General features: G+C 53.8%; 1 protein-coding gene across 2 annotated transcripts in view; it reads right to left on the bottom strand.

Annotated features, from left to right (window-relative positions):
• FBLN1 (fibulin 1) overlaps positions 1 to 23,725 on the bottom strand; it is an 81,900-nt gene that overhangs the window by 10,276 nt on the left and 47,899 nt on the right. Inside the window, exons 15-16 of one of the 2 annotated variants that reach the window (XM_027968208.2) lie at positions 11,258 to 11,400; positions 9,117 to 9,248 (exon numbers count right to left, since the gene is read on the bottom strand). In XM_027968208.2, the coding sequence (XP_027824009.2) occupies positions 9,117 to 9,248; positions 11,258 to 11,400 (275 nt within the window). Of the gene's footprint in view, positions 1 to 9,116; positions 9,249 to 11,257; positions 11,401 to 20,600; positions 21,053 to 23,725 lie in introns of those variants that run through there. The other variant, XM_027968209.2, reaches the window with a different exon arrangement.

Here is a 23,725-nt window from a genome sequence, read left to right as displayed (position 1 = left end):
TAGATCCCACATGCTCACTAGTGCTCCCATGATGCAACTAAGACCCAGTGCAGCCAAAGAAATAAATATTAAAAAAGAAAAACTCACAATGCCGTGACCACACACCCTCCCCACTGGCACCTCATTTCTCCACTCGCATGCACAGCAGACCTTCTGGAAGGAGTCCCCCAGCGGCGCCTCCAGGGCCCCTACCCTGGTGTGTCTCCCCTCGACCCCACTCCACTGAGAATGGCCTGGTCAAGGTCGCCATCAGCCGGGGCAATCCTGAATCCAGCGGCGAATCCTTTGTCCTCATCTGACCAGAGTCACCATCATTGACACAGCTCACGCCCCTCCTCCTGGGAAGGCCTCCTCCCCCAGGCTGGCCTCCACTCATCTCTCCGACCTCTGAGCACAAGAGGCCACAGTGCTCCGACCTCCTCTCTCTGTCTACACTCAGTTCCTCCGTGAGCGTGTCTGGTCTCGGGGCTCCAGCTGCCATCCACCCACGATCGCCTCCCAGACTCACTCTACTCCTGTGAGGCCCACAGTCTTAAGCCAAAGGGCGCGTGTGGCCTCCCCAGCGCTGCCGCGTCAGTTTTCCCCAGCTCACCTGCTGACAACCCCAGTCTGCTTGCTCTTTAGGTCAAGACATGCAGTCATCTTTGTCTCACACCCAACTCGTCAGCAAAACCTGGCACTACCCCCTGATGTATCCGGAATCTGTCTGCTGCCCACCCTTCCTGCCGGGGCCACACGGTCACCTCCAGCCTGCACAGGTTTTTTGAAAGGTTTTGCATGAAAGTGAAAGTCACTCAGTCATGTCTGACTCTTTGCGACCCCATGGACTATACAGTCCATGGACTTTTCCAGGCCAGAATACTGGAGTGGGTAGCCTCTCCCTTCTCCAGGGGATCTTCCCAACCCAGGGATCAAACCCAGGTTTCCTGCATTTCGGGCAGATTCTTTACCAGCTCAGCCACAAGGGAAGCCCAAGAATACTGGAGTGGGTAGCCTCTCCCTTCTCCAGTGGATCTGCTCGACCCAGGAATCAAACCGGGGTCTCCTGCACTGCAGGCGGATTCTTTACCAGCCGAGCTATGAAGGAAGCCCACAGAGTGAGCCACAATGTCCAGAGGCTAAGACTCTGCACTCCCAAAGCAGGGGGCCCAGGTTCGATCCCTGGTCATGGAACTAGATCCCCAGGCTCACCCAGGCGCCCAGAGGGTGTCTCCCACCTCAACCCAAAACCTTCCCGTGGCTCCCATCTCACTTGGCAGTAAAGCCCAAGCATTGTGGCGGCCTCAAGACCCTGCCTCATTCAGCTCAGTTCAGTTCAGTTCAGTTCAGTCGCTCAGTCGCGTCCGACTCTTTGCGACCCCATGAATCGCAGCACGCCAGGCCTCCCTGTCCATCACCAACTCCCGAGGTTCACTAAAACTCACGTCCATCGAGTCCGTGATGCCATCCAGCCATCTCATCCTCGGTCGTCCTTTCTCCTCCTGCCCTCAATCCCTCCCAGCATCAGAGTCTTTTCCAATGAGTCAACTCTTCGCATGAGGTGGCCAAAGTACTGGAGTTTCAGCTTTAGCATCATTCCTTCCAAAGAAATCCCAGGGCTGATCTCCTTCAGAATGGACTGGTTGGATCTCCTTGCAGTCCAAGGAACTCCCAAGAGTCTTCTCCAACACCACAGTTCAAAAGCATCAATTCTTCAGCGCTCAGCTTTCTTCACAGTCCAACTCTCACATCCATACATGACCACAGGAAGAACCATAGCCTTGACTAGACGGACCTTAGTCGGCAAAGTAAAGTCTCTGCTTTTCAATATGCTATCTAGGTTGGTCATAACTTTTCTTCCAAGGAGTAAGCGTCTTTTAATTTCATGGCTGCAATCATCATCTGCAGTGATTTTGGAGCCCAAAAAAATAAAGTCTGACACTGTTTCCCCTGTTTCCCCATCTATTTCCCATGAAGTGATGGGACCAGATGCCATGATCTTCGTTTTCTGAATGTTGAGCTTTAAGCCAACTTTTTCACTCTCCTCTTTTACTTTCATCAAGAGGCTTTTTAGCTCCTCTTCACTTTCTGCCATAAGGGTGGTGTCATCTGCATATCTGAGGTGATTGATATTTCTCCCGGCAATCTTGATTCCAGCTTGTGCTTCTTCCAGCCCAGCGTTTCTCATGATGTACTCTGCATTTAACTTAAATAAGCAGGGTGACAATACACAGCCGTGACGCACTCCTTTTGGCCACTGCAATTTGAACATGCCCGGCTCGCCTCTGCCTCAGGGCCTTTGCACCTGCCGTCCCCACTGCCTGGAGCTCCCCCTCCAGATCTCTGCACGGCTCATTTCCTCAGCTCCCTGGGTCCTCAGACGAATGTCTCCCACCACCAGACACACAGTGGCTGCCCCCTCCCATCTCCTCCCCCGCCCTCTGCATAGCACTCACACTGCCTGACAGTGTGGATGTTATACTTGTCTCCTGCCTGCTCCTACCCCCGGAAGGAAACGTGTACATGGCTAGGATTCCCGTCTGTCTCTCTTGGCCGATGCCTCCCTAGAGCACAGCCTGCTCCCTTGGGACACACACGTTATTTGCTAGAAGAATAAAGACCAGAGTCTATAAGAAGCTCGGCCCTGGGGCTCTGGGAGCGCAAAGCAGCAAGCCGCACACCCTGCCTGTGGGGGTGGGGCACGGAGGCTGTGCGAGAGGAGGTGATAGCCAACTTGGGCTCTGAGGGATGGATAGGAGCTTAACCAAGGGGAGCAGCAGGTGAATGCCACAGCTCAAGTCCAGGGGACCGGAGAGGCCATGAAGCGGCTGCGGTCTTTGGCACGGGCTGGTGTGTCTGGAGCAAAGCGGAGGGAAGAGGAAGGGAAGGATGCTGGACGCTGGGGAGCAGATAAGCAAGCTGAGGCTGAAGACGTCTCCAGCCAGGCGGCAGGACTGGACGTGAAAGGTGGGGGTTAAAACCCGGTAGACCCATTAAGCAACCGGCTGCGGGGGCGGGAGGAGGGGAGCAGAGGGTCCCTGGCTTCAGGAGCCTCGTGGCTGGGGCACCTTTTGCCACCATGTGGACGCACCCCGCTGAGAAACGAGGGAGGCTCCGGCCAGGCTGGCGGACCTCATGGCCGGGAGCCGACGTCGGGGGTGGGGGCAGGGGGCCAGCAGATGTGAGAAGCAGCCCACGTGATGCGCGGGTCCACGGGCAGGAGCAGAGAGAGAGGTGTCCAGTGAGGCCCACGAAAGCAGAGGACCCCACTGAGCCCTAAGAGTCCCGTGCCAGCCTGGGGGTGGCCTCTGAGAGTTTCTGCTTCTGTGAAACTGGGTGTCGGGCGCCCTCCTCACAGGGCTTTGCAACAGGAATATCTGCTTTCCTATGAGTCACGATGGCTCCGGGCCCAATGCCTATGGCCCATCGCTGCTCCGTGAGGCCCCAGCACAGTCAGCACAAAAGGTGCTGGTGTCCGTCCCGCTCTCACGCCCCGTCTCAGGCCTCTGAGAGGGCGCCGCCTGCCCTCTGCGTCCCCCTGCCCTCCAACGACCGCCAACCTCCAGGTGAGGTCGCCGAGGCCCGCCTCTTTGCATCCCCGGGAAACGACTTGGCTGCCGGCCAGGGTGTGGCCCCAGGGGGTGGGGCGGGGGCTGTGCCTCCCGGAGAAGAGAAAGCGCCTAATCCCGGGATTTGCCGTGAAAGCAGGACAGGGCCGATCACTCATCACCAGCAGAGACGGCCGCGCTGTTGTTTTTAGGTGGAATTTCTGAATCTCATCCGTAATGTGTACTGATTCTGGGCCAAGCTTTCCGAATCAGGCTCCCGGACGGGTCAGCAGTGTGTGTTTAACCCCTTAAGAGGTAAAGATTTCAAAGAGGCGATCTGGGCCCCTGCAGGCTGGAATGACTGAGAGTGACTTGAAGGCAGACGGCTGGGCAGACAAGCTCTTTGCTTTGCATGAGGCTTCCCCTGGCCAGGGGCTGAGGTACAGGCAGGTAGCTGTCTTTACGCATAAGCTCTTGCACTGGGGCTGCTGTGTACAGCTGACCAAGCTGCGCAGTGCAGGTAGAAGAGGCTGTGAATGGCACCCCCCAGGGTTGTGCGGTGCGCAGAAAGTCAACTGTAGACTGCAGCCTTGCCACGTTATTGTCTCTCCCACTGAGACATTAACAGAGGCAAAACCTACTGCTGAAAAACAAACTGTAGGAACTCAGATGGCAGGATGCTAGGGAAGCTAGGAGGCAACTTCGTGAAAGCAGGATTTGTGGCTTGAGTGTAAACTTGTTCCCCAGAACCCAGCATGGGGTTAGGCATGGGGTAGGAATCCAGGAGGTTCTTGCTGAACAAATAATTCAAGGATGACAGAACTCAGGAGGAATGGCCTCCACCATTCTGCTTCCGGCCTGACTCATCAGCCCAGGCCACGAGGGGTGCCTATGACACAGCTCCCAGGTCACTGGAGCCACTTTGGGGTGAACAGTCCCAGTAGCATCCCATGTGCCTGCTCTCCTGTCCTTTCAGGGGGCTCCGAGACCTCACCCAAACGGCCTCCTCACAGTGGCTCATTTATCCCCTAACAACCTACCCAGCTATGTTACAGTACATAGGACTCCTTCTGGTCCTCATACCCCGGCAAGGCAAGCATTACTATGGCAATCTCACTGAGAAGAAAACCGAGGCTCAGAGAGGTTATGAGACCTGCCTGAGGTCACACAGCTAGAAATGGACAACCAAGCAAGAACCGACGCCAGGATATCTGACCCCAAGCTCAGTGCTCCAACGGTGGGAGCAGAGAGTCCAGGGTGTTTTGCCCTAAAAGGGCCACCCCAGCCATTGATATTATTCAAAAGTGAAATACAGTAACAGTCCTTGTATGCTCACAATAAAACTTAGAATGCTCTTTCAAAATGTAAAAGCTTTTGGTTCCCTTGAGGAGGGGGGAGTGAGGATATTGTTATGCGGGTGGTGAGATATGGGCCAAATTTAGAGGCTCTGGCACAGACAACGTGGGCTATGTGAAAAAGTTTGGGTTCCATGAATACTGACTACACCTACTACATGCCAGGTGCTGCCAGGAGCTCTCCTTATCATTTCCTCTAATGACAAGAATGGTGTCTGCAATTAGGGACTGTCCCTCCTCAACCTAACCCATGTCCACGCGTGCGTGCTCAGTCACTCAATCGTGTCCCACTCTTTGTGACCCCATGGACTGTAGCCCACCAGACTCCTCTGTCCGTGGGATTCTCCAGGCAAGAATCCTGGAGTGGGTTGCCATTTCCTCCTCCAGGGGGATCTTCCTGACCTAGGAATCGAACCCGCGCCTTCTGTGTCTCCTGCATTAGCAGGCGGATTCTTTACCACTGGGAAGCCTTAAAAGATGAGCTGGACCATCTCCATTCATTCAGACTTTATTGCGAGCATGACTGGTTGCCATGGTACATGGGCAGGAGCTGAAGATAGGAGCACCTCTGTTTCTCAGGGGACCCAGGGGCGTGCAGCACACCTCCTTGCCAGCTGACAGTGATGCTCTTCGTTTTTTTCCTATAGCAACGGTGATGCCCACCAAGGATCCAGAGGGCCATTCACGAAATCAACCATTGGGTCTAAAAAGTAGCTTGAGCTGAGTGCTGTCTAGTTCCTATTGGCTTTGGGGAGGTTCTAGTAGAAATTTTGCCAAAGCACACCCTCTATATAGACAGGTTTTTTTTTCCTCCCTCTCCTTAGAAAAACAGTTTAAAAGGAGTAGTGAGCAAGGAGGGGTCAGGGAGGGCTGAGGCTCAGATACCACCAACCATCCAGGGGCCTGGGGAGTCCCGGGGGAGGGTCCCCCATTGCCGGTGGCTGATGATACACAGACTGCACCCACCTCACCAGGGCCCCTGTTAGTCATCTCCAGGAACTATTACCTGAAAGGCCCCTTCTGAAGCAGCCCCTGATCACAGCCAGTGCTGTGCTGGGCGGAGTGAAGCCGGGGCTGGATAAGGAAGGCTTTGTAGTGGCCTGAGAATACCTCAGGCATTAATAGAGCATTTTTTGCACAGGTTGAAAATGTATTCTTCATTTTTCATTGACAGCTGGTGAAAGAGGAATGTAACAGGGTGGCTGCACCCGGCTTTAAGGAGAGAGCAGCTCAGCCCTGCTCAGAGCCACCTTTATCCCTGCGGAGAGCTGGTTTTTAAAGGACGCATTAGGGGAAGGTCTGGCCCTTTCAGGTTCTTAATCAACTTGGAGTGCTTTCTCCTTCTGTGATCTGGGGGAGCAACGACCTTCACCGTGTCACGGTCTCAGCGGCTTGTGCACTGGTTAATTTTCTGGGACACAAACTCTTGGTAACTCTGCCCAAGTCAACACCCACAGTCCGAGAGCTCCGGCTCTGGGTGTCTGGGGAAGATTGGGCTCTAGGCCCGCTCCACCTCCAGCAGCAGGAGTGCCCAGCACAAACCACACCTGCCTTCTCTGGCCATTGGTCCCTCCTCCTTTGCTTCCAGCACTGAGTATCAGCTGCTCCTTCACGTGCACCACAACCCAGCTCAGACCTCACCTCTTCCACGAAGCCTTCCTGACCCGGTGCCCAGTGTCCACTCAGGGTGAAGCCTAGAGCAGGCAGGGGTTCAGCCTATGAGTAGGTGCGGCCCCTTCCCAGGTGCTGCAAGCAGTGCGGGCTGCCCAGGCGCGTCTCAATGGGCCCAGGAGCCCCCACATGGGAGGCCTGAGTGGCCCACAAAACACTTTCTCCCTCTCCACGGACTTAGAAGGTTTCTATCTAAGACATTGCTTAAAACGAGAATGCATAGCTGAAAACACGCCTGCAAACTGGGCCCTGCTGTTTTCATAGCTCAGTCTCAAGGTGGTCATTTCCTTAGCTTCCTCCTCTGCCCGATGGAGACAATCACAGCCCCAGAGGCGTCTTCAAAGACCAAGACGGGATATGGGGGTGAGCATGCCCAGTGACGGCTCCCACCCCGCTCAGACTGGGCTAGAGTCCAGTGGCAGAGCAAGCCATCACAGGTGGACAGGCCCATGCCCAGGCCTGGCGTGTGCCAGGGTGGCTACCCTCAGAGTCCAGACGCTCCAGGGGTCACAGAAGTTCTTTGGGGCAGGAGAGGTGCTGGAGGGAGCGGCAGATAAGGAAGTCCAGGCAAAGGGGCTCCAAGGAGAGAAACAAGACAGCGCCCCGTGGGTGGCGAGACAGGAGCCCAGCACAGCCTGGGTCACACCCCAGGGAGACCCCCGTCCCCGCTGGCCTTCACCCTCCACGTGGGAGAGCTCACTGGCAAACTCCAGGGGCCCAACCAGACGAGACGTCCGGCAAACGGACTGAGAAGCTGGACACCAGGCCCACCCAGGAGGCCGGGCCACAGGCAGGACGACTTCCCCAGGGCCAGCTTGGGCCCTCCGCCAGCACCGAATCCGAAGACCAGGGCCCGTGGGACCAAACGCGGCAAGGAGAGGATGCTGTGTTTCCATGGTGGCACCTGTGGTCGCCCCTCACACCAGGGTCTGCCCCCTCCTCGCCCCCCCACCCCGGCCTGAGTCACCCTGGGAAGACCGGCCAGCACCCCCTCGCTGCTCGGGAGGCCGCCTCCAAGAAGGAGTTGGAAAGGGTAGCCTCCGGGAGCCTCCAGGCTCTGAGGTGCCAGGATTTTCTGTCCCAGTGGATGGGAACCCAAGAACCACAGGCTCCCAGGTTGGCTCTGTTTGGAGTTTCAAGGCGGCAAGAAAAACGTGCTGTGACCACTGGCTCTGGGCCCAGCTGTGGCCCGGCCCCTGGCTCGGGTCACTCCAGGAAGGGTTTAGCTGGGAATCTAAGACACAAGCGCTGTCCGGAGTCCCCAGCGAGGCCTCGCAGCTGCTTGTCACTGTCTCTCCACCACTACGTTCCCATGACCTGTCTGCCTCCCCACTGCCACCCGGTGGAATGCAAAGCCCTCAGGGGCAGGGGCTGTACGGGTACTGACCCATCCCTGTATCCACAATGCCAGGCTCAGGGCCAGTGCAGAGAGGAAAGAGCCCAGAAACGCAATGAACGAGTGCGTCGGAAGGATCTGACTCCATCTCCTGTGGTCTAAGAGCTGAGAAGTGCCCCCAGGGTGGGCCGTGTTGCAGCCACACCTGCCGGCCCAGCGTCAAGCACAAAGGCGGTCCCAGGTGGGCTTCTGTGTGCAGGTGCCCACGAGCTGCTCACCAACCCCCATGCACAGGGATTGGGGGGGGCGGGGGGGACACATACCCTTGGCCCCGCTTCCTCCTGCTTGCCCCCATCCCCAGGCACCCGAAGGTCCCGTAACTCATCGCTCCACCTAACAGTGGGGGAAACTGAGGCCCAGGGCGGGCAGTGACTCAGGGGCAAGCAGCAAGTTTTATGGCTGCACGCCCTCCCCTGGGAATCCAGAGAGGACTCCTGTACTATTAATTGTAATTAACTAATTATTCTGGCTGCCAACTAGCGGAGGAGGAGGCCGGGGGCGGGAGGGCCCCCAGTCATGTTTACAACATGCAAACCCATTTAAGAGCTTGTAAAGTCGCTATAAATGGCTCTTTGGCAACAGAGGAGTTAACGATCCCGTCTCCAGCTGCAGCTCCACAACGGTCAGTCGGTCGGGGCTGGGGCGTCGGGGACGGGGTTCTGAGAGCCAACAGTGCCACCTACAGACCACATTCCATAACGCTCCGCTCAGGCCGACAAAATCCAGGACCTAGGAGACCTGGAGGGGCTTCCCAGCAGGCTTAGTGGTAAGGAATCCGCCTGCAATGCAGGAGACGAGGGGTAGATCCCTGGCTCGGGAAGATCCCCTGGAGAAGGAAAGGGCAACCCACTCCAGTATTCTTGCCTGGAGAATCCCCTGGCCAGAGGAGCTGGGTGGGCCACAGTCCACGGGGTCGCAAATGACTCACACACGACTTAGCAGCTAAACAACAAACAACATCTGCAGGTGGGGAGACTGAGGCTCCAGGGATCTCCCCCCTGGTCGCTTTTCGCACCGTGATTGACAGGTGTGGGTTTCCAGCTGGGCCCTGAAGGACCAGGGGACCCGGATGGGAACCGGGCTGGTCTGCGACAGGCCTCGGCTGAGCCATGACGGGCTGGAGGACCAGGGGGCGTCTGGGTGAACCTGCTCTCTCCAGCCACTCACCCACAGTCATGCCGTCCATGTAGCGCTTGATGATGTCGAAAGAGTCGCGGAGGTTCCCGTCCGTTATGTCGAAGATGATGTCAGCATGGTTGGCAGGATACGCAGGCGTGATGGCCCGGAGGAAGATGATCTCTGCCAGAGAGAAGCGAGGCATGGAGAGGGCGTAGCGTTGGGCCCCGCGAGCCCAGAGAGGCCTGACCCAGTGCGGTGAGAACCCAACACGAGGGCCCCACGCATGGAGAAGGTGCAGGGGCCCTGAGGGACCCCAGGTCACAGTCTGTGCCCCCTTTGCACCAAAGGGGAAGCCGAGGCCTGGAGAGACTTTGGATCCTCCCGGAAGTCACGGAGCACATTAGCTGGTAGGGCCAGGGCTAGGAAGTAACTGGTGATTGCTTAGGAGTCTCCCTGAAGCTGGGAAGATGGGGAAGGGGGGCGGACAAAGGATGTGGCAGAGGTCAAGATGGTCCCTGCCCCACAGCGATGGGGGTCAGGCAAGCCCCTCCTCCGGCCCGGCCCCAAGTGGGTGGGTGGCTGTGTCCATCTCCCGGGCCACCTGATGTGAAATCAGCAGACCCTGATGTGAAATCAGGGCTGGGAGCACAAGGGCCTGATTTACGCAATCTGGGGTGGTGGTGGTGGGGATTCCTCTCTGAGCCTCAGTCTCTCCACCGTGAAGTAAAGCAGGTGGCCCGCCACTGCCCACCAAGGGTCCTCTCCACGTGAACAGTGAAGGTCTAGGTTTCCTGGCCCAAGATGCCGACAGGCACCTCTAAACATGCCCAGCTCCCTGTAGCACCAAACTGTGGGTCAGCACTGGCCGGGGGACCACGGCACGGGGGGAAAGGGATTTGGGAAGGATCTGAGTGGTTTGGCAGAACCCGTCATGGTGCATAGGGCAAACCGCAGTCAGTGATGTTCTCTGAGCCAAGTCCGTGCTGCCCTCCGAAGGTTCTGTGCCTCCCTTTTCTAGAGGGACGAGGAGGTGGGGGGCTCACCTCTCCTGCAGGTGAGCCCGTCCCTGGGCACCTCTCCTGCCCTCCCACCCCCACGGCCAGGCTGTGCTCTGGTACACACACCGGAGTCACTCCCCGGACCCTGGGGCCATGTGTAGACACGAGGCAACCTGTCTAACCTCCCTGAGACGCACGGAGGGCTCTTGTTCACCATGGCGTCCCAGAGCCTGACACTCAGGAGGCTCAGTTGGCTCTTCCGAAAGCCACAGGGGAAGGGTGAAGATTCCACAGAGGAAGGGGGTGTCGAGACCACGCTGGCTGGCCCTGGCATGTGGGCCGCACACCCCAAAGGAAGGCACACAGAGCAGCTTTCTGCCCACAGCCTTCTGCCAGGCACGGGGAGCCCACTGCCCTGGCCCCACGTGTGGAAAGGGGCTGTGATGGCAGGTCGGCACTGCCGTGGGAGCTGCCTGTGGCGGGCACACTGACCCCTTTACTGTGGGGTTCCGTGGAGTCGGTCTAGCCACACCAACCCACCTGCCCCTCGGTCTCCAGGATGCGGCTTCGCTGTGCAAAAAGTATCAGTCACGACCCTCTACTGACTCCCAAAACCTTGGAGTTGAAGCCCCAACTCCAAGTGCAGGCTCCTGCCTACCTTTGCAGCCCATCTCTTGCCAAGCCTCCACCACTCCAGCCAGAAAACCTTGGCTTCCTTCTTCAAAGAAACATACTCCCCACTCACCTCCAGATTTTCTGGAGGTATTCTGATTTGGCCCTCTCTCCCACTCCCCACTTTCCTACATTAACCTCCTACTGGCCCCTCAGGACCCAGAGTAGGGTCACTGCCTCCTGGAAGCCCTCCCTGATAATCCCACACTTGGCAAAGAATCAACACTTAATAGCTATTTGCTGAACGACTATTATCCCCCAAATGAGATCCACACCCCCTCCGCTGAACTGAGGGTGGGGAACAGGCAGGAACCAGGTTGCCTTGTAGTCTGGGGACACGGAGGAGATGCAGAAGCAGGGAGGGGTCAGCATTCCAAACCCACATCTCGCCAAGGAGCTGCTCCTGCAGGTCAAGCTATCAGCCTCAGCAAGGGGGCTGCCCTGGCAGGGATGGTCCCCCAGACGCTGGCCTCTGCCGGGACCCCCATGCCGGCTCCAGACTTGGGAGTGGCCACTCACCTTCAGGGCGGGTGAACTCGCGGAAGGTGGGAAGCGAGACGACGGTGTGGGAGACGGTGTGCACCGGGTCCAGCACGCAGGCGACATCGTTGGGGCGGCAGGACTTGATGCAGCGGACCGTGTCTGTCTTCTCTTGGCGGAGCCTGAGGGGAGCCACAGCACAAGACGGGGTGGGAAAGGGGGGACCCGGACACCCTCAGAGACAGAGCCCAGGGCCCAGGAGAGAAGCAGGTGGCCGGGCAGCAGCACCCGCCCCAGGCTGGCTCCGTCATTGAGAGACCTGCACCGGCCTCCCAGCCCGGCTGCTCCAAGGGGATGCTTCTGGGTTCTTCTACAAACCGGACTGGGAGTCGAACCCCCAAGACAGACCCCAGCTTCCATCTGCCCCAGCCGAGATAAGCAAAGTTTTGCTATTTACCAGCTACACGAACTGAGCTTCAGTGTCTACAACTGCAAATCACATTCATTCACTCACTTGCTCAACAGGTGTGTTTGGAGTGTCTGCTGGGTGTCACACACCAGGGACACCAAAAGCAAGCAAGGGGGACAAGGACTGGCCTTCCTGGGACTCCGGGTCGGAGGGGGCGGTCACAGGTAAAGCACCCAGCTTGGCGCCCCACACAAAGCAGTCAAACCTCCAGTGTCACGTATGTGATGGACGGGGTAAGAGGGGCCCGAGTTTGCTACAGGTCCAGGCATACTTTTAAAAACCTCTTAATCATAAAATAAAATACGAGAGCTACACGAAACAAGGTTACAGCTTAATGAGTATTAGAAGGCAAACCACTTCACAATCAGCACCCAGGTCAAGAAAGAGAACTTCAACCTGGCACTTGAGGCCCCTTCGTGGGCCCAGATCTGTCTTAACCCTCTCATGCACCCACAAAGTAACCCCCGTCCTGTCTCTGCCAGCAATCGCCTACCTGGGTTCCTTTACGTCTGTACCACACATGTGCATCTCGAGCAAATCACTTAAATTTGTCCATTAAAAAAATTTTCTGGATCTTTCATTTATTTATTTATCTATTTTTTTTTTGCCGTGCCATGTGGCATGCAAGATCTTAGTTCCCTGACCAGGGATCGAACACATGTCCCTGCATTTGGAGCACAAGTCTTAACCACTAGACCACCATCGAAGTCCTTGTTGTATCTTTATGTATTTTTTTAAAATGAGAATATTGTTTTGGAGACAGTTCTTTATTATTATTATTATTTTTTGGCTGCGCTGGGTCTTCATTGCTGTGCACAGGCTTTCTCTAGTTTTGGTGAGCGGGGGTTACTCTCCAGTTGCGGTCATTTCTTCTGCTGTGGAGCACGGGGAGCCTGGTGGGCTGCCGTCTATGGGGTCGCACAGAGTCGGACATGACTGAAGCGACTTAGCAGCAGCGGCAGCGTGGGCTCTAGAGAGCGCGGGCTCAGTAGTTGTGGTGCATGGACTTAGTTGCCCCGAGGCACGTGGAATCTTCCCGGACTAGGGATCGAACTGTGTTGCCTGCATTGGCAGGCAGATTCTTAACCACTGGACTACCAGGGAAGTCCTCTCCCCCAGGAATCTCGCTATCTGGCTTAACAAGGTGTTCCAGCCCCATCTTACACGTTTACTGTCCCAGCTATTTCCAAGCAGTGCTGGGTTCGTTTTTTGTTTTTTAGTGGAAAGTGATATTTCAAGACCATAATCTGGATACCAAGAATGCTCAGTGCTTCTGAGTTGGTCATTGTTTCTAGGCCTCTTCAGTGGAAATTTTGAAAGATCATATACAGGATGAATTCATACTGATATTTACAATCAAAACAAGAGGCACATAGTTTTTCACTTAACCTCTCCTATAAACCAAAGGAATCTCCTTTTTTCCATATCAAAATTCTTGCTCTTAAGAACACAGGATATGGTAGAATACCCCATAATTATTTATTTTTGTTTATTCCATATTTTGATCCAGTAGTCTCAGAATAGCAAAACTAAAATTACTACCACTAACATAATTACATAATTACTTAAAGTAATAATTTGGGGGATAAGTTCTCCTTATTCTACCTACAACTTTAACGGATGTGCTAGACCTACACAGCCTGAGCCTACAGTGATTCGTACTATACTTTTTTCTTATAAGACTCATTTAACTGTAGTTCTATGAGTAATTATGTTTAATGCTTTCAGGCTGACAATTTTGCACGGTGCTAATAGTCTGTGCCCTTTGTACATAAAGGCACAAAGACTTCCCTGGTAGCTCAGATGGTAAAGAGTCTGTCTGCAATTTGAGAGGCCTGGGTTCGATTCCTGGGTCAGGAGGATCCCCTGGAGAAGGAAATGGCAACCCACTCCAGTATTCTTGTCTGGAAAATCCCATGGATGGAGGAGCCTGGTTACAGTCCATGGGCTCACAAAGAGTTGTACACGACTGAACGACTTTCACTTTTGTACATAAAAGTCTGTTTTGTTGGGTATAAGATCCTTGACTTACATTTTCTTGAGTATGCTAAGTATTAATTTTCTTCTGGTGTAAGTGTTGTTTGGATAAATTTGATGATAACAATAACATAGTTTTTTCCCTTATAAGTCTCTTTCTGTTTTTACCAAAAGGCACAGATATTTTTGTTTTCTCTTTATATCTTGGTGTTGGTTGCTCTGAGTCAATATGTTCAAATATATTGGGTGTTCTTTCAATACGGAATTTAAAATCTTTTCCCTAAAATATCTGTAAAGTCTCTTGAATTACCAATTGTAGTAATTATTGCTGCCCTCCTTCATTCTGGATTAATTCTTCGGAGATTTCTATTACCTGTAAGTTGGATCTTCTCTCTCTTCAACATCTGTCACTTTCTCTTTGAGTCTTTTCATCCCTTTTGTTATTTATTTTTCAATTTATGAGATCTTTGTTTTCAGCTTTTCCTTAAGTATGTATTTCTGAAACTGCCTTTTGCTCTAATTTAAAATAATTTCTTGAGTCTCATCACGTCATTTCTCAGTTTTTCCTAATCCTGGCTTACATTTTTCCTTCATTTTTGGTTGTATTTTCAATCCTCTTAGTTTGTTTGATACAGGCTCCAGCTTTGATCTCGTCTGTAAGCATGGCTTCCTGGAGTACTTTCAATCTCCAGAGGAATGTCATTCTGTTCTTTATTCTCCTTTTTTCCTACAATAACTTTATACGAGACGTAACCTGGATACTTTTCGGCTAACCATTTTTATGTGAAATCAGTGTCACGTAAGGAGTGGTCCACACTCTTCCTGATTCCACAGGGCCCCTGCATCTGCTGTCTTTGGCAGTCTGCTCTTTGACAGGCCTCTACATTTACCTGGAGTTTCATTTTCCACAACAGTCTCTTTCCTACTCAGTTTTCTATTTCATTTCCAGCATTTTCTTCACAGTATGAGACCCTGACTTTTCAAGGAAGTCTTAATGGCCCAGGTTTAAAAGTTTAATGGGGCTTCCCTGGCGGTCCAGTGGTTAAGAATCTGCCTTGCCAAAACTAGGAATAAAACTACCATATGACCCAACAATCCCACTACTGGGCATATATCCTGAGGAAACCATAATTGAAGAAGACATATGTATCCCAATGCTCATCGCAGCACTATTTACAACAGCTAGAACACGGAAGCAACCTAGATGCCCATCAACAGATGAAAGGATAGAGACGCTGTGGTGCGTATATACAGTGGAGTATTACTCAGCCATAAAAAGGAAAGCATTTGAGTCAGTTCTAGTGAGGTGAATGAATCTAGAGCCTATTATACAGAGTGAAGTAAGTCAGAAAGAGAAAAACAAATACTGCATATTAACACAGACATATGGAATCTAGAAAGATGGTACTGATGAACCTATCTGCAGGGCAGCAGTGGAGACGCTGACAACAGACCTGTGGACAGGGGCCGGGGGAAGGAGAGGGTGTGGTGAACTGAGGGAGGAGCACTGAAATATATACATGATCATATGCAAAACAGCTGGCGGGAATTCGCTGTATGATGCAAGGAGCTCAAACTCGGTACTCTGTGACAACAGAGGGCGGCGCAGGGTGGGAGGGAGGCTCACGGAGGGGACATATGTATACCTATGGCTGACTCATGGTGATGTACGGCAGAAGCCAGCACAATATTGTAAAGCAATTACCCTCCCATTAAAAAAAAAATATCCATTTTACAGTGCAAGGGACTCAGGTTCTATCCCTGGTCTGGGAAACTAAGATCCCACACGCTGAGGGGCAACTAATACTGCACACCGCAGCAAGAGATCCTGCGTAACACAACGAATACCCTGCCTGCCACAACTAAGACCTGATGGGCCTAAAGAAATAGTTTTTTAAAAAAAGCCTTCCTGGTAGCTCAGCTGGTAAAGTCTCCGCCTGCAATTCAGGAGATTCCGGTTTGATTCCTGGGTTGGGAAGATCCCCTGGAGAAGGGAGAGACTACTCACTCCAATATTCTTGGGTTTCCCTGATGGCTCAGCTGGTAAAGAATCTGCCTGCTATGTGGGAGACCTGGGATCTCTTCCTGGGTTGGGAAGATCCCCTGGAGGAGGGCATGGCAACCCACTCCAGTATTCACGCCCATGGACGTGGAGAATCCCATGGACAGAGGAGACTGGCTGGCTACAGTCCATGGGGTCGCAAAGGGTCGGACAGGACTGAGCGACTAAGCGCAGCACGGCCTGTTCCACCCCTTCTTCAATCCTTGCACACACTCGCCACTGCAGCGAGCAAAGGGGCTCCCAGCCTCAGCCACTGTTCGCAGATTGCGCTTTCTACAGGACACTGCTGACTGTTTGGGGTTCTTTCACTGCCTCCTCCTGCACGGATGCCAATACCATGTGGGTGGATTTCATTTGAACTATATGTGGGGCTTGCCTTTTGTTTAGCTGAAAGCGTTTCCCATGGATGAAAAACTTTCTTATCTGGTCGTCGTGGTTTTGCTTAGGACCCAGAGAACTTCCAAAACCATGCTGCAGCGTCACCCCAGACGTCTGCGCAGGACAGCCTGCACACATCACTGCCTTGACTCTGCACAGCTCTTCCCTCTTCGCCACGCTGTCTCCTTCCTCAGCTAGTGAAACACCCTGTTTTTCACTTGAGAATTTCAGAACTGGGCTGGTACGAGGGCTTTCTGAGAGGAAGCCAGAGTAACACGCTGATGAGCGCTGAGTGATCCCAGCAATCCTGCCCCCTTCAGCATCGGGCTGGGTGTCTGAGAACAGACTCCAGAGCCAGGCTGCCTGGGTCAGAATCCCGCCCCACCTTATATCAGCGCTGGGATTTCGGGTGGGTTACTTAACCTCTCTCCCTCCATGTCATCATTGTGAGATGAGGATCAAAACAGCACTTTCCTCAAAGGCTCCATGAGGGTTTAGTTATTGCTTGGCCCACAGAAGGCACTGCCTAGGTGTTAGCTGTGATAGTTGTTAACTATTTTATCATTATATGATAATCATAATTATCATCCTTCACCTTTGGGCTTCCTGGTGGCTCAGTTGGTGAAGAATCTGCCTGCAAAGCAGGAGACCTGGGTTTGATCCCTGAGTCGGGAAGATCCCCTGGAGAAGGAAATGGCTGCGCACTCCAATATTCGTGCCAGGGAAATCCCATGGACAGAGAAGCCTGGCAGGCTACAGTCCATGGTGTCATAAAAGTCAGACATGACTTAGGGACTGAACACCACCACCACCACCTTTGGGAGCTTGGTTTAAAAGTGCACACACGTGGGACTTTCCTGGATGCCCAGTGGTTAGAATGCTGTGCTTTTACTGCCAAGGGCTCAGGTTTAGTCTTTGGTGGAAGCAAGTACCTGTGGAACTAAGATCCCACAAGCCAGGTGGTGCAGTCAAAAAAACCCCAAAACTGCACACACAGGTCCAAGAGCTGGAAGTGATGGCAGCTCTACAAACCCTCTGAACTTTCATTTTCCATTTAAATAAAAATCGAAATGAACACTTGAGTACCTTCCAGTGAATGGAGACACCAATACTCATTAACTGCCTACCACCCCCAGATGCTGCCTTGTGTATAAGTAACTTCATGTTATTTCCAAAATAGTTCAGGAAATGGGCCTCGAAGCTCTGAAAGGCAAGTGACTTATCTGAGGTCACAGAACCAGTAAATGGCAACGAGGACACTGGAACTCTTAAGTTTCGTTCGGTTGGTTGGGTGGGTCGGTTTGTTTTCTCTGCACTGTGTGATCTCTGCTGATACAGCAGGCTGATACAGGAATACTGCTATGTAGCCTCCAGGGACTGCAGAGAGGCGAGCGGCCAGGTAATCCAGATACCGCCATCCCCATGTGCGCATGCAGATACACGCACGGACACATCAGAGGTGTTCTCGGATGGAACAGGGCACCTGAAGAGGCAGGAAGTCCCACAAACAAGGCAAAGTGCAAGAAAAGCTGAACAGCCAGTGGGAATGTAGAGGGATTCTGGCAAGCCTTGTAAGGCCACTGAAAGGCTTCTAAAGCCCCCAAGAATCCCCCCACATCTTAACACTCCTAGGGGCAAAGAGCTCCCCCCAGCCTCAATAAGCAGGACCATGATGAAAGAGTAGAGCAAGTCACTCAGTCGTGTCAGACTCTTTGCAACCCCATGGGCTACACAGTCCATGGAATTCTCCAGGCCAGAATACTGGAGTGGGGAGCCTTTCCCTTCTCCAGCCAATCTTCCCAACCTAGGAATCAAACTGGGGTCTCCTGCATTGCGGGTGGATTCTTTACCAGCTGAGCCACCAGGGAAGCCCAAGAATCCTGGAGTGGGTAGCCTATCTCTCCTCCAGCGGATCTTCCTGACCCAGGAATCGAACGGGGCTCTCCTGCATTGCAGGTGGATTCTTCACCAACTGAGCTACCAGGGAAGCCCCCAGATAGGAATAACTGAATACAATGACGAATCCCTGCTGTGTCTTGTTGATTTCACAGAAGAGGTGGTATCTGAACTAAGCCTTGAAAATACTGTCCATCCATTCTTCTATCCATCATCCATCCATCCATGTTTATTCAGATGTTTACTGAGCTCCTTCTACAGGCCAGACATTCTGAAAAGTGTAGAGAATACAGACACAATCCCTGTCTTTAAAAAGGTGGTGATAAAAAGTAACAAAAACAAGGGCTTCCCTGGTGGTCCAGTGGTGAAGACCCACACTTTCTATGCTTCCACTGCGGGGGGCATGGGCTCGATCCCTGGTTGGGGCACTAAGATCCTACATGCTGTGTGGCATGGCCAAAAATAAAGGAATTGATAGCACCATTTAAAAGTATTAAAAAAAGAACAAGATGCCAGGGTAACTGCTCTGATGGAGGATACCTGGCTCTGGAAAAGCTCAGATTAAGGAAAGCCTTCACCAATGAGGCGACTTTAGCTACATCTTCAGAGAGAATGGCCATTTGCAGGAGGAAGGGATGGCGCGTGCTATAGCCTAGAGAAAGTGAGTGTAGAAAAGGGTAAGAGTTCTGCGTAACTAGAACACTGGTCACTAGCAGGGGGTGAGCCAGAGTGGGGAACAAGGGGGAGATGTGGCTGAAAAGGCGGGCAGAGGCTGGAGCAGGCACGGTCTCAGATGCCCTCCCAAGGGAGTTGGGCTTCGTCTGCTAGTCATAGAAGGTTCTAAAGAGGGGAGGGACACAACAAGACTGGTCCTTCTGAGAGATCCTCTGGCTTCAGCTTGGGAGACTGCAAGCTGGACCAGACCAGAGGTGCTCAGAGAGGGGTCTGGGAGACAGCAGGAGTTTGGAGGCAAGTGGCTAGGAGCATGTGTATTCTCCTGTGGCAAGTTACCTACTGCCTCTGTCACAGGGCACAGGGCACGGTGTCAACTGTACACCTGTCCTCTCCGCTAGATAGCAAAGTGGACCCCTTCCCCATCTTCTTCCAGGCCCTTGTAGGAAGGACCTTAGGCCCCTCCAGTATCCTTTACTTGATTCCTCTTGACATTCTGCCTCCCTTTCATGTTCCTACTTGAAAACAGCATCAGCAGCCACAGAAATGCTAGACACGCAAAGTGATGTTGGCAGGAAGTCATCCATCCCCTCAGCAGACAGAAGCAAAGCACCTACTGCATGCTAGGCCTCGCCAGGAGCTTAGGGACACGGCCCTGAACAAGACAGACTTGGTCCCTGACTCCCCGGAGCCTTCTGGGTGGTGGGGGAACAAAAGGGAAACACAGAAAGTGGGACCTGCAAACTATGAGGAGCATCACAAAGGCCGAGTTGGGAGAAAAAAGACTGACAGAGGAAACAGAACCCAAGGGTGTCCAGCGAGGCCCAGTGGCGACAGGAGCACAGCGACTGAGGTTCAACCAACATTCAGGCCAAGGGTGCAAAAGCATGTGCAAAGGGCCTGCGGCAGCAGAGAACTCAACAGTGTGGTTCAAGGGAAGCAAGGCAAGGGAGAACAATCTGAGGTCAGGCTGGAGGTGGACGCCAGGGATAAATGATGCCGTGCCTTGAGAGGCACACTGGGGGCTTGGCTGGGATCATGGTGGAAGAGGTCTTTGAAGACAGGCAGGCTGATCAAGGTTCACGCTGGCGGTGCTGTGGCGGGACGGGACAGTCAGAGCTGTGCCGTCAGCAAACCAAGGTTCGAAGGTCAGCTGTGTGACCCTGCGCACATCGCTCACCCGCCCCGCCCCAAGCCTCTCTGGGGATGACACGCCTGCCCCACAGGATGGGAAGCAGCGCACGTGAAGGCCCGGGGCTTCCTGAGGGGGGCCCGTGAGCGACACATTCATCAGGCCCCCTTTGCCTCCTCCTGGTACAAAGCGGGGGTCCTCTGTGGAGGGAATCGGCCTCCCTTAGGTAAGGGCTGCATCTAAGATGCTGCGATCGCGTTCGGGGTTCTTCCACAAGTTTGGGCTTCTCATCAAGACAGAATGGGAGGTTTGAGTCTCAAGATGGAGCTTTCATGGTCTCAGTTAAAGGCTCAGCTCCTGGCAATACAGCAAGGAAAGCAGGCTGGGACCAGAAGATCTGGCTCCTAGACTGCCTTCTACCGCACACAGCCCGTGTCACCTTGGTCAAGCACCTCCCCTTCTCTGGGCCTCAGTTTCCACATCTGTGGAGTGAGAGGGGATGGAGCTCAGCCATCCCTAGAGGCCTCTGTCACCTCGTCCTCCGGGCTCAGCACAAGTGGGGGACAGAGAATCATCTCAGATGAAACATCCAACCTCGCTCTGCCCTGGCCTGGGCACCTGGGCGGTATGGACTGTGACTCCCACTCACAGGGGCTCCTGGACGCAGACCCCTCACGGAAAACACTCCTCGGCCGCCCTTGGGGGCGCCAGGCAGGGCTGGGCTCCCCTTCCCCACCAGGAACAAGCAGCACAGACGCTCCCGACCGCGCCAAATAAAACCAAGGCACGCCAGCCATGCTGTGTGGAATTGCCCGCTGAGCCTTTATTGGCATTCCGGAGCGGAGGGTGGGGAAAGCAACAAGGGGGCCCCCTCAGCGGCCCGAAGCGCGTGCTCAGAGCTCTGCAGATACAAAGATGTAAAGCTTGGCCACAAAGGAGCTGACGGTGCCGTGGCGGGAGAGGTCCATCCTGACGGTCAGGAGCATGTCCCTGGGCTCGGGGACGGGCTTGGTGAGGGCCACCACCCCGCTGTGGTGGTTCACCTTCCGGGTGGTGAAAAAGCCCTCCTCGTTGCCGCCGGTGATGGCCAGCTGCATGCTGTCCCCGGGGACGACACTGGAGGGGCCCATGCGGAAGACCACGGCGGGCACTTGGATGTTGGTGGGGAAAGAGAGGTGGTAGTGGGTTATTCTCAGAGGCAGCTTGGGGCACTCCTGATTCTCATGGCAAGGCAAGCGCTCGCAGCGGCTGCAAGAAAAGTGGACAGAGAGACAAGGAGAGGGTTAGGGCCCATTCAGCAAGCGGAGAAACAACAGAGCGTGGGGCGGGGTGAGCGGGGGGCCTGCTGGGCGGGGCCTCCCGCCGCCCTCTGGCCAGTCAGCCAACAAGAAGAGCACCCCTCACTCACCTGTGGGAGGTGCCGGGGACCTCCAGCCGCTGCCTCAGGCACTAGCCTCTTCCAACACCCTCGGGGGCGCTGGGTGGCTGGGGCCAGGGTTGTGCCTGGAGCAAGGTGTGTCCCTCTCTCACCGGCAGAGCCCCACCCCAGGCTGTCCTCACCAGGCACACCCTGCCCTCTGAGTGTTGTCCAGGCTCCCAGCTCCTCACCCGGGCAGTGGTCAGGGGGACACTGGCCGGCTCTCCAGGCCAGCAAACATGGCTGCCGCCATTTACAGAGCGTTTGGCTATTCGTCGGCATGCCTTTGCTAGAGTGATCATACCCACACTGTGAGGGGGCGTTGAGGGCCATTTGTCAGCTGAGGAAACTGAAGCTGAAAGAATCAGTGGCTTTCTCAAGGTCACAGAGTGCGTAAGGAAGATACATTTGTGCTCAGTCAAGTATTTTCCTATCTTTCCTCGCTAAAGCTTTGTACTCTAGGCCCAGTTCCCTGTCTGTATTCACAGAACCAGCCAAGGCTTGGGGCAGAGACAGAGACAGGTTCTAACTTCCTGGGTCAAGATGGAGACAGGTCCTAACTTTCTGTGACAATATGAGGAGCGGTTTTAACTTCCTGTGACAGGATGGAGACACGTCCTAACTTCCTGTGACACGATGGAGACACGTCCTAACTTCCTGTGACACGATGGAGACACATCCTAACTTCCTGTGACACGATGGAGACACGTCCTAACTTCCTGTGACACGATCAAAACACATCCTAACTTCCTGTGACAGGTCCTAACTTCCTGTGACAGGTCCTACCTTCCTGTGACAGGATGCAGACAGGTCCTAACTTCCTGTGACACAATGGAGACAGGTCCTAACTTCCTGTGACAGGACAGAGATATGTCCTAACTTCCTGTGACACGATGGAGACAGGTCCTGACTTCCTGTGACAGGTCCTACCTTCTTGTAACAGGATGGAGACATGTCCTACCTTCCTGTGACACGATGGAGACACGTCCTAACTTCCTGTGACAGGACAGAGATATGTCCTAACTTCCTGTGACATGATGGAGACAGGTCCTAACTTCCTGTGAGAGAATATTTTTTGCTCCTAAATTCCTGTGACAGGATTATGAGGATAGGTTTTAACTTCCTTTGACAGAATAAAGATAGATTCTAACTTCCTGTGACAGGATGGGGACAGGTTCTAACCTTCTGTGAGATGATAAGAACAGGCCTATCTTCTGCCTCTTGAACTCCATCACAATATGAAGGCAGCTGCCTTAGAAGCAGAGCCCTGTGCTGAGCCCCACAGGACTTGACAGAGCATGTCCCAGGAAGTTTCGCCATCTTGACTGTGCTTGGATTCTCCAGTTGGGAGCATCTACTACTGTCCTTGTCTTCCATCATGCCTCCATTTCAGCTTTTCAGTTTCCATGCCTCGTGTTGGGGGACTAGAACTTATTTAACACTTGGCATTTATTGTTAGCAAGCACTGTCTCTTTTTACATCCTATGTTCAGGCTCTTTATCAGGACTCACTCACTGGAATCCTCTCATTTACTTGGCTGTTTACCATTTTGAGCTCTTGGAAAAGGCAGCCCTAGGAATGAGCTCCACGCTAGTAAAGGCATGTGAAAATCAGGAACACTGAAGATGAAGGTTTTGTAAGGGAGGTGGCCGACAGGCAGACGGAGAGCAGTGGGAAAAGACGCAGCTGTGTGCACTGCCGGGGGCAGCCCACCCCCACAGACACCCTGGGCCAGGCCAAAAGGGGGTGTGCCAGGTGACTGCGGAAAAACCAAGGAACGTGCCTGGCCTCGTGCTGGGTAAGTCAGAGTTTCTCTTTCCCCAAGCTCCCCTCGCTGTCCCACATGATTCCTGTCTTACCAACAGGGAGACCAAGCTCAGTGAGAACATGGAACCTGTCCATGCCTCCAGTCTGTACTGAACGGCAGAGGCAAAGGTGGCCTGTGTGTGTGCGTGCTCAGTCGCTCAATCATGCCCGACTCTTTGTGGCCCATGGACTGTAGCCCGCCAGACTCCTCTGTCCATGGGGTTTCCCAGACAAGAATACGGGAGCAGGTTGCCATTTCCTACACTAGGAGATCTTCCTGACCCAGGGATTGAACCCACATTTCTTGTGTTTCCTGCATTGGCAGCTGGATTCTTTATCACTGAGCCATCTGGGAAGCCCTCTCTTCAGAGGCTATTTGTACACATAAACACACACCCAGCTGCTCTGGGAATCCCTCGCTTCAAAGGCTATGTGTACACACACACACACACACACACACACACACACACACACACACACACACACGCACACACACCTCTGCTTCAGGAAGGGTCTGGTGGATCTGGCCAGCAGGTGGTGCTAGAGTCTCCATTTGCCAAATGATTAACACGGCATGTGTGGAAGGCAGGGAATGCGAGGTGTGCGTAAGTTCTGGTATTGCCCCCACAGCCATCACACCAGAGAGCAGAACACTGCTTCCTCTCCGGTGGTCTCCACACCCCCAACCCCACAGAGTA

The sequence above is a fragment of the Ovis aries genome, chromosome 3 (genome assembly GCF_016772045.2).
Source record: "Ovis aries strain OAR_USU_Benz2616 breed Rambouillet chromosome 3, ARS-UI_Ramb_v3.0, whole genome shotgun sequence".
NCBI lineage: Eukaryota > Metazoa > Chordata > Mammalia > Artiodactyla > Bovidae > Ovis > Ovis aries.
This window is presented reverse-complemented; position numbering and strand designations above follow the sequence as displayed.